Source organism: Melitaea cinxia, chromosome 11 (genome assembly GCF_905220565.1).
Source record: "Melitaea cinxia chromosome 11, ilMelCinx1.1, whole genome shotgun sequence".
Taxonomy (NCBI): Eukaryota; Metazoa; Arthropoda; class Insecta; order Lepidoptera; family Nymphalidae; genus Melitaea; species Melitaea cinxia.
In genome coordinates, this window is record NC_059404.1 from 12,688,605 (window position 1) to 12,706,013 (window position 17,409).

Sequence of the window (17,409 nt, forward strand, 5' to 3'; positions counted from 1 at the left end):
CGCCTGCCCAGCGTGGTGACTATGGGCAAAACACATGAGTTCACGTTATTTTTGGCGTAAACTTGTGGAGGCCTTATTGGGAGTTACTTATTGATGATTTTTATTATTACTAGCTGTCCAAAACAATCAAAATGTCATTAATAATCACAACACACACGTAATGTATGAGTAACATAAGCTGATAATGGAATTCCGATCGCGTCCCGGCAGCCATTAACAAATGTCCCATACAAATTGATAAGAATTCCCTTTTGTTAGTCCTACATCATCACTCGTCTGTATAATACGTCAATTAGTGTGACATTTTCAAACAACAAAACCAATTTATTGTTTTTAATTACATGTTGTTTTGTTTTTCATTGTTTAATTTGCTTAAAGAGTAACAGCGCCTAAATTTTTAAATCATGTTTCGAGTGTTAATGTATTTAATAGTTTTTGTTGTGGTAAATTCGGTGGACGGGAGAATATTTGACAAACGAAAATGTCCGGAAGTTAGAGCTGTACCACATTTCGATTTGTCTCAGGTATCACATACACAAATAATAATAACAATTTTTTACAATTAATTTACAAAAAAAATTGTCTTACAATAAAAATACTTATAAGCTGTAAGTGTATAAATATCCTTCCTTACCATGCAAGTTTTTCTTAGACTAATTATTTATAATTTGATAAACAAATAATAAATTAAGAACGTTTTTCATATAAAATATAATATTATATTAATTTTTGGTAGCAAGTCAATGAGTCTGTGTGTAGGAGCCGGACGTTTCATTGATAACAATATAACGAGGAACTATAGATATTATAATTATAATACACTGTAATTATTTCAGACTATATTATAAATACTAATTAGAAAATGTGCTAAAAGTATAAAATCTTGTAATCATGATGGTATTTAAAATTAAAAATAGTAATTTAAAAATAATATTAAACATCCTAGTTACAAATCATATCAATTGTTATCAATTTATTTATTTATAATAAGCCACTGATCGTTTTATTTTCCGTAGTTGTAGGCTACAAAACTTTATTTTGTAAAACTATACAAATATATAAAATTGGAGTGTCTGTTTGTAATATTAAAATAACAGCTTTTTACTAAATCCATATGGATTTACATCCATGTACCGTGTAATATATACGGTACATATACCGAAATGACATTTTGTACAATTTTTCTCTGTCTCTCTGTCTGTGTTTGTACCGGCTAATATCAGAAACGGCTGCATCGATTTTGACGGGATTCATTGGCGGAGAGCTGATGTAGTGAGGAGTAACTTAGGCTACTTTTATTTTAGAAATTTATTTATTTTATAGCTCTGCGAATAGAAAAATAACTTTTTTGTTCAATTCCACGCGGGCGAAGTCGCGGACACAGCTAGTTGTAAAAATGAAAAAGAAACCACAAGCGTTCAACCAATCTTACAAGAGACAGATAGACATAGTTAAATATGTCTAAATAAATAAAAATTATCGACTGCCAAAAAATATTCATCATTCCTCTAACAAAATGTGTGAACATAATATTAATTTCGAGTTTTAAATCACAATTAATTATATCAAATAACTTGATAGGCTTCATTAAAAGCTAGAATGATGTTGAAAATAGTGATTATGATACATCTTCTAAAGTAACGTTATTGGAGTTCCTTAATGAGATAATAAAAACCATTACTTTTATTCGATTTATGAGTATTGCAGTTTAGTTGAGACTTGAGTCAGGGCCTGTTTCAATGGTTGTAAATAATACTTATCCTGCACATAAGCTACGAATATACTTTAACAGCAGGAGGGAAATTATGCCATTAGAGCCTATTTCACAAAAGTTAATAGAGTTACAACTTTTATATTCACTATTACGAATAGAAAAATCGAGTAAAAAAATTAAAATTAAATGGAGAGAAAGAAATAACATATAATATTAAACATTTATCTGTTGGATACCGTCACACTTCTAATAGCGTAACCGGCAACCGGTAAAACAGGCCCTCACTGGAGAGTTTAATAAAGACTAAAGTAGTAGGTAATTGTAGAGCACAGTTGTACGATATAATAATGAACACAAATCACCATACTTGGTGACCTGGTGATAACGATTTTATCACCACATCATCATCACTTCAGCCTATCGCAGTCCACTGCTGGACATAGTCCTCCACAAGTTCGCGTTGAAAATGGCATGAACTCATGTGTGTTGCCCGTAGTCACCACGCTGGGCAGGCGGGTTGGTGACCGCAGGGCTGGCTTTGTCGCACCGAAGACGCTGCTGCCCGTCTTCGCCCTATGTATTTTAAAGCCATCAGTTGGATAGTTATCCCGCCATCGGGCGGCTTTTTAAGTTCCAAGGTAGTAGTGAAACTTTTTGTATTGTTGAGGTACCCCAGGGTGGCTACAGGGCGGGTGCTTTTGAGCAAGATATAACCTGCTATGTCTTAACTCAATGGAATTATTAATCATTTCAGTAGGGTTAAAAAAAATTAGAATGGTGTTTGATTCTTTTTTCAAATGCTCAATGAGCATAATTATATTGTCTATTAAAATAAAAACTTTAACGTTTTTTTCCTTTCTATTTTTTATACTTGCATATGAACATGTAAATACTTCTAGTTGATATATAGAGATATCTGAATATAGAGACTGCCATGGCCATTAAATTTTATAGATAAAGAATTACTATCTAGAACCCAGTTTATGATTTATTAATATTCTCTTTCGCTTTTACAATATTGATGATAGCTTTTAAGTTTTAGTTAGGTTTAGGCCTCGCCTTCCTATATCTCGTGAAATTGAGAGTAGCTATTTTTTTTAATGATTGATTGATAAAAATCTAATTTATGTCAAACTAATGCAAGGTTTCCGTTAGATTGACATAATTATTTCTGAAGAAAATTAAAATGAGTTAAAATTAAGCTGATGATTGCAAACAAAATCAATTTTTTTTTTCAAATTTTATCAATTTTTAGTTTTTGTGTTTTTAAAATTTTGTGCAAAAACTAGTAATGTATATGAACTAGATTAAAGTAATAAATGGAAAGATTGATGTGCTAAATTTCAACAAAAAAAAAAAAAAAAAAAAAACAGACTAGAAGGTAAATACTTCAACGTCCTATAAAGAAACAATTTTTCCTAACCTTCTTTTAATTGGTGGAGTTGAATAATAAAATACTATTTATTGACAGTAAATAATGAATACATGAAGGGAGAATGAAATCAATGAGTACACTAAGGCTCACATACCAGCTAACTTTTCTACCATTCATAGAAAAAAAGAGTTTATTCATCATCTTCATAACACACGAACCTTGCTTAACTTCTTGTTAAAGAACTTAAAACTATATTATAGTTTTGCGTTGATAAACACTTAAAGAATTTGTTAAATATGACGTGCGAGGGCTTTGAACAGCTTCTCAATCAAAAGACGATTTAATTTACTCCACAGAAACATATAATTAATTATAATAATAGGGAACACATTGATTGTTTAATATGATCTTTGAAACTTTAGTAATTCTGCCTTAGAAAGATGATGAATGTCTCAGATGATGTCTGCTACATTATATAAAAAAGAATGTCACGCTAGAACCCGCACCGCTAATGTTAAACAGTCTAACGGCGCAGCTTACATTAACATAGTTTGATTACTGGTTCAGCTAATTTATATTTAACGATATGTTGATATAAATATATACTGGATGTTATTTATGTTTGTCTGTCGCGGTAAATCTTAATGTTTGGTGTATTTTTTATAATATTAGTAAATCAAAATATACCGAAATATATTAGATTTAATCGTTATTATAATTGTTAAAAAGACACAGTGCTGCCAACGATTCAAAATATCAAAATGTATCAACAATTAGGTAAAATTGCTTTTGGTTCAGTTTACTTAAGTCTATATCTTTAATATTCGTAGTAGAAGCAGCGCGGCCCTTCTCCTACATGAAAAACGACGCCTATACTCAGCAGTGGGATATTACAGGCTGAAGCGTAAAATTTTGATACTTATAATGACATTACAATGCAAAATAATAACGAAACACTTTTATAATCAATACTAGCGACCCGCCCCGGCTTCGCACGGGTGCAATGCTGATACTAAATATACTACAGAATGTCTTTATTTACAGTGCGAAGCTATGTATAGCATGGTAACATAATAACAAAGACATTCGAATATGCGTCGTTAGATCACACGTTGTTACAGAATGCGTTGAAGAAATAAAGGTTCACTGCTCGATCCCCGTAGGTGATAGCGTGATATAATGTAGCCTATATGTTGACCCGACTTCTTAATAATATTCGTGCCAAATTTGAAGTAAATCCATGCAGTACTTTTTAGTTTATCCCGGACGTACATACAGACAAACAGACAAAAATTCTAAAAACTATATTTTTGGCTTCGGTATCGATTATAGATCACACCCCAAATATTCTTTTAAAAAATATTCAATGTACAGTTTTGACTTTCCTACCATTTTATTATATGTATAAACATAGATAAGTAAAGCAAAACTAAATGCAAAGCCAGCCCTGCGGTCACCAACCCGCCTGCCCAGCGTGGTGACTATGGGCATCACACATGAGTTCACGCCATTTTTGGCGCGAACTTGTAGGCCTATGTCCAGCAGTAGATTGTATTAGGCTGAAGTGATGATGATGAAAACTAAATGTTTTTCACATATAAAAACTTGAATAATATACATATAACCATACAGATTGCTTTACAGCTGTCATATCCTTATCTGCAATGACAATTGCGAATTCTAATGCCTGCAGTCACATTTGTAGTCTGTTTACTTCTAAATACTTTCCTTGTTAATAACGAAAGAATTCTTCGAAATTGTATTAAAAAAAAAACCTTTGTCAGTTTATATGTTTTATTGGTTTATGTTGAAATGGGATGCGGTTTTCACAGCTGAGACTCTAAATTTCTCACTTAAATCTAGTTTGATAAATACAAATCTTGACACGTTATCTAGGAGAGGATTAATACTCTAAAAACAATCGTAGAGATATCGTAACGAAGTCATTTTCTAAAAACTTGTAATACGGATGAAATATTGAGACACAACTAGTTCACAAATATTATCTTCGTAAAAGTAATGCTTACGTAAAACGTGCAACATTATCTAAGGTACATTAATATATTTCTTTGATTCGAAAGTGAAATTGTACACTTTGCATTGTGAGTCATTGTAATAAGTATAACAGCCAAATAATGGCTTTACAGCAATAGAAAATAAGACTTACGATTCAACTTATTAATATAGATAAACGAGGTTTGAAAGAGGGTTGTATTATGTATATGCAAATAATTCCTAAGAACTGTCCGCCTAAACATGACGATTTGCCGTTGTATGTTACAAACTGTATTATTAATGAGAACCAGTTCTAAACAACATGTTATTTTTAACTTTTACTTATTAACGCTTTATTTTTTCTTTTTATTGCGTTTTCAAGACAATGTGTATTTGGATTTATTTGTTGTTGCTAATTGATATATTGGGTATAGTCTCTCGATAAGGTAATAACAAGTGATTTCTAATTTAATTTCAAAAGTGTATAATTAATTATGAATATTATATTTTAAATAAAATTAAATTTAGAAATATCTATTTATTCACAAAACAATCTACTGTATAATAAAATAAATAAAAATAAAAAAGCCTTTATATCCTTTTCTATGACAAATGTTGGTATTGGTTTGTTAGTGTTCAGTTCATTTTTAACATTTTGCTCATTGTCTAAACGTTAGTAAGAGTTTTTTGCTATAGGATATGAATACCTCCTCGGGTGAAGGCCTCCTCCAGTCTTTTCCACTCCTGTCCTTGCCGATAGTTTGCCAGTCCTTTCCTGAGAATTGGGTTATATGGTCCGCCATTGTCTTCTCGGTTTCCCCTACCCTTCTTTTGCCGACTGGCCCTTTCCACCTTGTAGTAATAATTTTCCACCGGCTGTCTGTTTATCTCGATACGTGACCTGCCCACTGCCAGTTAAATTTTAGAGTTTTGTGAGAGCATCTGTTATCTTTGTTTTCTGTCTCATTATTTTGCTTGTGACTTTTTGTATTTTTTGTAGTATGATATCTAACGTGCACCATTGGATTAGTACGATTTCAGTTTGTAATATATGACTGAATAATTTTTTGAGAGGTCTAAGTAAAACTGGTATACCTATTTTCAAAGCTTCATTATTTATTTCATGGGGACCAGGACTTTTATACTTTTAGCTGTTTTAGCTGGGCGTAAAAGATAGATATATTTCTTATCTATAAAGATATATATCTTTCTCTTATATCGGTTTAATTGTTTCTGTTATAACAATAGTGTAATTCTTTAGCTTCCTAAGCGGTTTTATCTTTGTTTTTTGTATAGTTCTTGGTAGAAATTTAGTTGCTATTTACTGTATACTGAACATTAAATACATTTTCATAACAACTAAGTCTATGCAAAAAAAACCTTCGTCGTAATAGCTATGAAAATATAGCAGGCGTTTAAGAGAATTCACTTTTTTGTCGTCACTATCAGTTAATATTTATCAAGCGAATGCGCTTTAGTTTTATTTAGTCTCATTTATTATGTATTAAGCAAAATAATCTTATTGTATAAAATACATTTTCATAATAACTAAGGCTATGCAAAATAAACGTTCTTCGTAATAGCTATGAAAATATAGTAGGCGTTTAAGAGAATACACTTTTTGTCGTAAGTATCAGTTAATGTTTATCAAGCGAATGCGCTTTAGTTTTATTTAGTCGCATTTCTTATGTATCAAGTAAATTACTCTTAATCACCGCCATCATTATCTAACAGTTAGCGATAACTAAAACTTATGATTTTCCAATACTCGCTGTCTAATAACGCCTGCCTCTGCTTAAACAATCCGGTGTAGAGCTAAGAGCCGTACCTAAAATACAACAAATATAAACTATACGTTAATTAAAATTCTTTTATCAATATTTTTGCTGTGATTCTATTTTCATCTTGTATTTTGTTAGGGTTATCTGTTTATGGTATATATATATATATATATATTTGTGATTGATGTGATTTGTTAACCCAGTACAATAATTATGCTTTCAGATGCTTGGCAATTGGTATGTAGTAGAATATTACGCTAGTGCTGAAGAAGCGCTGTCTTATAGCTGCATGAAGGCTGTCTTCACTGAGGACGATCATGTTCAAGCTGAAGGTAATTTATATTAATAAAAACTAATAAAAGTTCTATCCAGAAGTAGATAAACAATATCTAAAGTAGACAATAAACAAGACAACTTGTCTAAATTAAAAGGCTCGTACACATTTTAGCAATAAATGTATACCTAGGTGACGACTTACTTTTTTCATTCTCATAAAATAAAGTAATGTCTGTTACTTGGTTAGATTAGTATAAGAGCCTTAAATGCCGTCTCAGACATCTTTCTCCAACTTTTCTTGAAATAATTTAAAGTTTAGAAACTAACCAAGGGTGAAGATAAAATTTAGTTTGATAGTATAAAAGCATTATATTCAAAGTATAGAATAATGTTAAAATTGTTATAAAAATAGCTAAAAATTGCGAAAAATATAATAAAAATAGTAGAGTTTTGCCTTGTTCCCTTATTATTTTTGATAATATAAAAGAAATTTGGTAGCCATTATTTTTGTCGACCAAAAAAAAAACCATTGAAATGAAGACGGCCGCAGCATCACGGCACCATCATTATCTAAGAAGGTCCGTCTATTAAACATTTTGTCATTTAAATTTCAGACGGTTCCATCGAATGGACGCCAGGAGTAACAATGAACTTTACTTATCGCTTTGCTGATGATCCTCTCGGCGAAAATTTATTGGGAAATATAACTTGGAAAATTGACATGAACGAACCAGCGCATTGGACTCACTCTGAAATTACTTGTGAGTTTTGTGTTTCGAAAATTATTGACTAATCATCATAGTCAGTGCTGATTGTTAACAAGGTGTTATGATCTGTTCTGAGCGGAAAGTCACTCAATAGCAAATTAAATGTATCTATTTTACATGGGGAGCTAAGGAAAGGTTTGAAGTTTAATCTGCGATACATTGTTTCCCTGTGGATGATGAACTTTTTTGCGATTTCAACGTGGGCATTATCATATAAAAGTAACAAACTTTTTGGTCTAATCCACGTTCTTCTATCTGATATAGTTACGGAAATAATTTTCTTGGAAAGTGATATAATTAGTGAAAATAAATATATGTCCATTTACCTTTTTGTCAGTAATGAATCACATCAATTTAAAAAAAATAATTTTCAGTGCTTTTTTCGCGAATACTGATATATCTAGAGTTATATCCTTTTGAAGCTAAAACTTTCGCAAGTTTGAACATTTTACTCAAAAAAAGAAGATGCTCTAATTGAAGATGACCCACTTAGTTCAGGAACAAGCTTTTTTTTAAACTTTGTTTTTGCTCTCCTATAAAATAATGATTTTCGACTTGTGTCACTTGTCACAAGAAGCACAGATTTGTTTGGATACTCGTTTATTTTCTTTGAATCTCTTAGTCATCGATCAAGTAGTTTTTTAAAGAACTGTCTTAATATACTGTATTACTAATACAAAAATTACCATCCCTACCAAATGCTCTTTCATAATTTTATTTATAGGCATAAGTGGTCTAAGTATCGCAAAATCTGTATGAATAAACATTAGCTATTAATTTCCATGACGTCTATGAATTTACGTGGCTGACTGATAAATGATAAATCGTATTCTTGATGAGCAGAGTCAAACGTTTTTAAAATAGCTCTATGCGTATTAGATATCTGAGAATCTACCCTTTCATGGATTTATTGAATTGTTATTATTAGACACATGTAATTACAAGTTTTATTACTCTAGCTGACCCGACAGACATTGTCCCGTATTGCGACCTGTCAAACGTGTGATGCTACAGTAAGTTTTCTGTCCAAGTTTTTTAAATTTTCATTCCATACGAATCTTTTACGAAGTATTAAAAATCTTTGAAAAAAATTTGGTCATACTTAATCCGACCATTCTTGAGTTTTACTCTTAACACAAGATTAAATAATTTATTTTATTAAGCTGCATATACATATATGTATATGTACATGAAATCTGGGACTGGGATGTGCTTGTAAAACTGATTAGTTATAATATTATATTTTTTATTTATACAAAAAACTTAATTAAGTAAACAAAAATAATAAACTTGCATTAGTTGCAAAAGGCGGCCTTATCGCTAAAGTAGCGATTTCTTCTAGGCAACCTTTAGGCAGAGGACTAGAATTGATTGTTATTTATTATTTATTCTTTTTTTTTACCTTCATGTCTCTCTCTAATATACGTATTTTAAAGTTTTTAAATTCATTTGTTAAAATTATTAGACCATTACTTATTGCCCTTAACAGCAACAAAATATTAAAGTTAATAAGAAGTACACTATGAAAACCATTCGTAATAATACGCTGAATTTAATCCAATAAGTACTTAACGTAATAAACATAATTTAAAGAAATAACTTATTAAAAGATATTTAATTTATTCTTCCCATATTAGGAATGGAAACTACAATTTAAGCGATTATCATAATATATCGTAGTACAATATTGTAGTTATGAAGGTGTGGCATTACATCAAGGTGCCTTACAACTAGCTGCCGTGAAGCAAGAAGGATATGATACTCGTTCCTTCACAAGTTTCAGATTACTACGGAGCCGATTTCACAATATAACAACCGTCTTCTATTACCATATGTTCTTGAAAGTTAAGATTCATATTAAGACAAGGATTTTTAGACTTGGTACAAAAAAATCTCTCTGTTTCTGAGATGTTTTACCAAAATAAACTTTACTAAATATAATATAATAAGAACAAAAACGTCTAATTCTAATATTTTACCTTTTTGAAAATTAAATGAATATTGAACTTAATACGCTTATGTAACGTATACAAATGCTCACGAAAATATTTAAAATCTTTATCATATTGACAATTATTCAACATTTATAGATAGTAGATTGTGGAATTGTGCCAAGAATGCTGGCAGCATTTCCCCGTTGAATCACTATGCCGATTCTCTGGGCAAAAAATGCACCAGCCCGCTTGTAATCAGTGGAGGCAATAAGGCGAGGAGTTATCTCATTAAAAAAAAAAATTAGCACTGCTACTCCAAGGTCCAATTCCACGCGAACATGATTTTTACCAAAACTATCTGTAAATATTTAGTTCTTAAGTTGTGAATTGTAAATATGTATAGGTAATGTTTAATAAACTATTAATTATACTATTTATTATTCAACTTTAATTATTGTTAGTATTAATGAAAATTTTAATAAAATAACTCATCAGATAGACATAATATCTTATGTGCATAGTCGTAAATAGGACAGGAAATATTATTTAATAATGAAAAAAGTAGTCAGTCTTACAGAAAATCATAGACAAACAATACTGCTCTCTATCAGTGACATGTTTCTGTTGAGATAACGTGAGACCCTGAAGTTGCGCTGTGTTGACAGCGAGAGTTGGGTCCGCATTGAATTTGTAATACTTCTGAGGATGATACCTGTGCTTTCAATTTTTATTTTCTAGATGATGGCATTTACAACACCTATGTGCTAGACACAGAGTATAAGACTTGGATGTTGCTACTCCACTGCGCTGAACAGCGAGAGGGAGCAAGATATCTCAGTGCGTTCGTGCTGTCTAGAAAAACATCACTACCTAAAAATGTTATGGCGTACTTGAGAGACAAATTACCAAGGTACCTATGTTCTACTTTTACCATCTCTAGTTAAAATAATTTCTAAAATTAATGGAATCATATTAAATAATTTAATGCCTTACTATGAAATAAATGTTAACCGCGCACAGTAATTAAACAGACTTTGGTCTTAAGTTGAGGAGAAACGTAGACAATTGATAACACAAACAAAACGAAATCATTAATAATAAAATACTATACATGCGGTTTCACTGTAGTTCCTTTTGTTTTCCGATTTGTAAACTGGAGTCTATTTACCAGAATTTAGGACGTAAAGAACTACCACAACGTTTGATCAAAATTAAAGCTATATTTTTTTGTATTACTTTAAATTACGAATCTAATCTATTTTATTCTATCTAATTATTTTATCACACTAAGGCTAAGTTTGCTAGAAACAGCATAGGCTACAATACATTATGCTATGAGTGCTCAGGACAGCGCAAACAATGTCATAAATATCACCCAATCTATCACGCTTTATATGCGAGTGAAACCACTTAGAAAGCGTAGTACATTATATTGAATGATGTAATTCTCCCACGTGATAAGCAATTATTAAATTACGATTATGAAATAAGAAATCTTTCGATATACTTCTTACAAAAGAATATTTTAGCATCATTAAATTTTGATAACAAAAGTTATTAAAAATCCTATTATCTAATGAAGGGCCTGTAATGAGAAAATGATTGATGGGCGCAGTGCCCTTGAACACGTTAATGATATTACGTCGTATAATAGAAATCCATTATGTTTGGTCGCTTTAAAGATTCGTATCCCTTTAAAAAGTGTAAAGCAAAAAATATTGAAGTTTTTAATAACAATCATGAGATAAAAGCTAGCTTAACGTAAGTTTTGATAAAAAAATTGTTTTATGTCATATGTAGTATACTATCATACTCCTCCTACCAGTCTATATGAGTTTATTAAATCAAAATGGCTGTTTGTAACTTTCATATCGTTACTAAAAACATGTAAATTGTGTTTATTGTCTGTTTACATGTCTCCGGTTGGATCTATGTATGTGTCTGCACTTTACATAACTTATCCCATATTGTATCTTCTATTACATTTGTGTGATATCCATTAAAGGCTTTGGTAAAAGTTTTGGCATTCTGCTATTCTACTAATTTAATAAATTTATGTATTGTATTAAGAGTTTTTGCACGTTATTACGTGTGACCGTATATAATCTATAATATATATAAACGCGAAAGGTCATTCATCACGAAATCTCCGAAACTATAACACCTACAAACTTGAAATTTGGCAAGTAGGCTCCTTATAGGACGTAGACATCCACTAAGAACGGATTTTACGAAACTCAACCCCTAAGGGGGTAAAATGGGGGTTGGAAGTTTGTATGAGAGTCCCACGTTTTTGACGTAAGAGACTTGAAATTTAAAATGTAAGCTCTATAGATAGATGGTGAAAAGGTGTCCAAATAATGTATCTTTAGAAATCAACCCCTTTTTGGGTTAAAACGGGGGATAGTAGGTCGGCTCACTGATCACGAAATCTCCAAAAATGTAACAGTTACAAACTTGAAATTTGGCAGAAAGGCTCCTTATAGGGCGTAGACATCCGCTAAGAACGAATTTTACAAAATTCGACCCTTAAGGGGGTAAAAAGGGGGTTGGAAGTTTGTATGAAAGTCCCATGTTTTTGAAGTAAGAGACTTGAAATTTAAAATGTATACCTTATAGATGATGAGAAGGTGTTCAAATAATGAATCTTTAGAAATCAACTCCCTTTTGGGGTTAAAACGGGGGATGGTAGGTTTACTCACTCATCACGAAATCTCCGAAACTATAACACCTACAAACTTGAAATTTGGCAAATAGGCTTCTTATAGGGCGTAGACATTCGCTAAGAACGGGTTTTACAAAACTCGACCCCTAAGGGGGTAAAACGGGGTTTGGAAGTTTGTATGAAAGTCCTGTGTTTTTGAATTAAGAGACTTGAAATTTAAAATGTATGCTCTATAGATGGTGAGAAGGTGTCCAAATAATGTATATTTAGGAATCAACTCCCTTTTGGGGTTAAAACGGGGGATGGTAGGTTGATTCACTCATCACGAAAACTCCGAAACTATAATACCTACAAACTCGAAATTTGGCAGGTACGTTTCTTATAGGGCGTATACATTTGCTAAGAACGAATTTTATAAAACTCTACCCCTAAGGGGATAAAACGGGGGTTAGAAGTTTGTATGAAAGTCCTATGTTTTTGGAGGAAGAGACTTGAAATTTAAAATGTATGCTCTATAGATAAGATAGTGAGAAGGTGTTCAAATAATGTATCTTTAGAAATCAACTCCCTTTTGGGGTTAAAACGGGGGATGGTAGGTTGACTTACTCATCACGAAATCTCCGAAACTATAACAGCTATAAATTTGAAAATTGGCAAGTAGGTTCCTTATAGGGCATATACATTTGCTAAGAACAAATTTTATGAAACTCGACCCCTAAGGTGATAAAACGGGGGTTGGAAGTTTGTATGGAAGTCCTATGTTTTTGAAGTAAGAGACTCGAAATTTAAAATGTATGCTCTATAGATGTTGAGAAGGTGTTCAAATAATGTATCTTTAGAAATCAACTCCCTTTTGGGGTTAAAATGGGGTATGGTAGGTTGACTCACTCATCACGAAATCTCTGAAACTATAACAGCTACAAACTTGAAATTGTATGCTCTATAGATGGCGAGGAAGTGTCCAAATAATACATCGTAATCTATATATGTAAAAGAGAAAGGTCGCTGATTGACATCACGAGAACTCAAAAACCGCTGGATGGTCCATCCATCCAAGATGGACAAAGATGAAATTTGGCAGGGAGGTAGATTATAGTTAGTAGACGTCCGCTAAGAACGGATTTTGCGATATTCCATCGCTAAGAGGGTTTAATTGGGGTTGATAGTTTGTATGAAACATATACAGTAGCAACAAGTTCGCCTGATAGGTTATTCATACTGCAGCTTGAAAATAAAACTAAAAATGTGGTGTATAGAGAGGTTTTATAAAAATAACTATTAAATTATACTAAATTGTGCCTTTGAAAAAGTTACTCAGAGTGATAAGTATTTCAAGTGACTGAAATAAAAAAATAATTTGCGTTAAGCATCTTAATAGTAATGCATATCTTCATAACCACGCGGACGTAGTCGCGGGCAACAGTTAGTGTATTATAAAACAAAGTTCCCAAAAGCGTATGTGACCGATTCCCTCAAAATCTACTTAACGGATTTTCATGCGGTTTCACAAATGGAGAGAGGGTTTCAAGAGGAAGGTTTACGGAACGGCAAAGCCGATTTTGATGAGAGTTTCACTGGAAGTTTGCCGGGAAAACTTTGTGACAAACTGATTTCAACGCGGGCGAAGCCGCGGGCACAGCTAGTATATATTATAAAAGTAATGAAATCTTAGATAAAACTGTCTCTTACCATAAAGTGGCAACTTTTAAATAAAACAACACTCAGCAAATAACTGTTATCATTTTCGTAAAATCTATATTCGTGTATCTTTTATAAGTTGTCCTAATAAATAAATAAAATAGCAAATTTTGGCTAGATTGATAAAACCATTTTGAAGTTAAATTTTATAGGTACGATTTTATGAAAAGTGCGGCGTGTTAAATAATAGCGTCATGTAATTATTTAATTTTTTTAGTAGTAAAGCTAAAGTATGAAGTCACAAATGTACCTCGAAAAATATTACTCAATAAATAATAATACTATAATATCATTAACAAACTATTATTAACAATGTCAAAACTTGAAAAGATTAGGTATTAGGTAACATATTGTGCATAAAGATAAAATACGTTTGTCAACTTGCTTATGTAACGTTTGAAATCTATGCCAAAATTTAGATCTTTGTAATATATAGTAGCGTTCAATCATGGATTTGGCGAATTATAGTATTATGCATTATTCTCGTGTGTTGGGTAGAATACACTTACTTTATTATAATATATTTTATAATATTTTCACTGTAAAAACATTCAATTGTTACGGTATTGGTGCACCGATAGTCGTTTGGTTTGTTTTTATCTTAAAAAGGAGGAAGTATTAGCACATTTTTTTTTAAAGTATTTAATTATTAAATAATAATTTATTTATACTCATTTGTCGTTACGTCGTGGTTATATTCCTTCATATATCGGTTTTCTAATGTGAAGAGAACGTTTGAAATGGTCCTACCAGGTCACGATCATAAGCATATTGAAATAAAGTGATTTTTCTAGATTAATTCGCAATAGTTTTTGGTATAGAATTTAGAACATTACCTTTATACATATAATGAAACTGCAACAGAAACAGTTCTGTACATTGAAGATATTTGGAATTTTGTTTTTGCAGGGCAACTACACCTATACTTAATCGAACTGAAGATTATTTAATAAATTTTCATTTTTCTTTTTTATCTGTTATTTGGTCGCGTATGCAACTAAAACTTCTGAAAGATTATGAACAAAACTTAACTCAATTTGAGTTTATATTACAAGCTAGAACTTTACTTAAAGCGAACTTTTATTACTAGGTTCAGTACTTTTCTCTTGTAAAAGAGGATGACACTTAACAGGTGTTATTACTAACAAATTCGGAGGTACAGCTTGTTAACATAAAAAAATTTATACCAATGAATTATTAAATTAAAAATTATACCAAACTTTCTCAGCTTTGTTATTTCCAAATTTTATTGCCTTCGCTTGGGTGTGCCTTACAACTTATCTTCTGGTTTACTTAATTTCTTAAAAAAATAACAAAGTTTATGTGGTAATCCTAACAATATTCTTCAATGAGGACACGTATATATTCTAAGTAATGTAAATTCCAAATGCCGCCGTACATATGTTTGGTTTTATTTCATGTTTAGCCTCACTAACTTGCAATAATGGCAAAATGCCAACATGCCAGTAACCGGATATTTAATATACTTACTCGTATGTATATTGTTCAGTTGGAAATTAGGTCAAGACCTTTGTATCAAAATTTGTAATTTTTAAAATATTGAAACACGATTTTATGATTTGTCTAAATAATATTAAGAAATAAAAAACTTCAAAGAAAATTAAGTTTATGTACTTAATATTTTTTTGCTTTTATGATAGTAATTTACCTGGGTACTAGTTTACTTAGGATATTTTCAAGACCCAATATCTACATAAATGTGAAGTTATTGCTTTAATCAAACTTACGTAAAAACAATGTTATTCTTACTAATTGTTTACCTTTATACAATAAATTAAAACAACATACACACATAGTATTCTAGATATTTATACGAATAAATAAGAACATCAGTATATTGATTCAATTAATGTCTTAAAATTTCAATTGTCAAAGAAAACTACACGTTACTTGAAACTATTAAAAATTTTGTACAAAATTCAAGTTAATCTACGTAACTAACATTATATTATCTATATTGTTTATTGTTTGTTTGTTTATTCTTCTCAGATACGATGTGGACATCCAATACGTATTTCCAATTCCTCACGAGAACTGCACTGATAAACCAGCGAAGTCCGACTACACGCCCATTCTCGTTGAAGTTGGCAGCAACGCACCAAAGAAACCAGGTGTCAGCTACAATGTCGCGTTCGGGCATTGAATCATTTGTAAACGTAATGTCATTGTAAAATTGATATCGCAAATAAAAAATATATATTCAAAACTTTTGTTTTATTTTATTTTTTATTATTATTATCATTTACAAAAAAAAATATATATACTATTTTCTTTTAAGTTCTTCTCTTCTTAAGAATCGAGGTAGGATTTTTGTAGCACAAAAAAAAAATTAACTCAAATAGCCCGTTAATGATTAGTCCTATTGAACTATAGTTCATATATCTTTATCTCTAATTTGAATATTTTCTGAATAGATACATATAAAGATGTATAATATTGTTACACGTATCGCAAATGTACGTAAATGTCTTAATATTATAAGATTAAGGTATGGCTTTAAATAAGGTACTTGCTAATGCAAACAAATTTTAATTTAAATAAATATACTTTAATAATATTATAATTATAGAAAAAAAAATTGAAATTACTGTAACACGCAGATAGTTATGTTATGAATAAGTTTAATATAAATGGCCTATTTCACCAGTTGTTGATAATGCTATATGATGGATGACGGTAACCGACAGTATAATGTTTTTGATTCCTTATTCTTTTTTCTCATCGAATTATACTATATTTATGAGATACTTCTATTTGCGTGTATTAATCTTATCGTTTCAGTTTATTAATTCAAGAGAAACAGGTCCTACTGGTCTATTCTACCTCCAGCTGTCAAAGTATATTTATATCGTAATTCGTCAAATAGCGTTATCACAACTGATAAAAAAAATGCCTAAAACAAAAAGAATAGAATATTATTGCTACTGGCAACATATTAAGAAGTTTTCCTATTTAGGTAAGCGCGTAATAAATGTATAGACAGCATTTGTTCAGATTGGCCCAGATTTTAAACCGCGATCTTTTGATTAGTATCCATTTTAATCAAAGAGTTTTTTTTTTGCACTTAAATTTGTTTTTAGATTTTCAATTTTTTCATAAATTTTCAACTATTTGTAATAAATGATATATTATTTGATAAATAGTAAATATGAATATCATTGAAGAAATAACTAGGTAAGGAGG

At 30.9% G+C, this 17,409-nt stretch overlaps 1 protein-coding gene across 1 annotated transcript; it reads left to right on the forward strand.

Annotated features, from left to right (window-relative positions):
• The first annotated feature begins 247 nt into the window (after positions 1-247).
• LOC123657689 lies at positions 248-16,427 on the forward strand. Its single transcript, XM_045593210.1, has 5 exons — positions 248-524; positions 7,089-7,197; positions 7,756-7,902; positions 10,581-10,752; positions 16,216-16,427. The coding sequence occupies exons 1-5, from the start codon at positions 405-407 to the stop codon at positions 16,367-16,369; spliced, it is 702 nt and encodes a 233-aa protein (XP_045449166.1). The 5' UTR covers positions 248-404; the 3' UTR covers positions 16,370-16,427.
• Positions 16,428-17,409: the final 982 nt, after the last annotated feature.

Bases quoted from the DNA above. Each gene is read 5' to 3' on its own strand.
- LOC123657689 (XM_045593210.1), top strand. From the start codon at position 405: ATGTTTCGAGTGTTAATGTATTTAATAGTTTTTGTTGTGGTAAATTCG. The intron at 7,903-10,580 runs GTGAGTTTTGTG...TTTATTTTCTAG, and splicing joins GACTCACTCTGAAATTACTT to ATGATGGCATTTACAACACC. The intron at 10,753-16,215 runs GTACCTATGTTC...TATTCTTCTCAG, and splicing joins TTGAGAGACAAATTACCAAG to ATACGATGTGGACATCCAAT.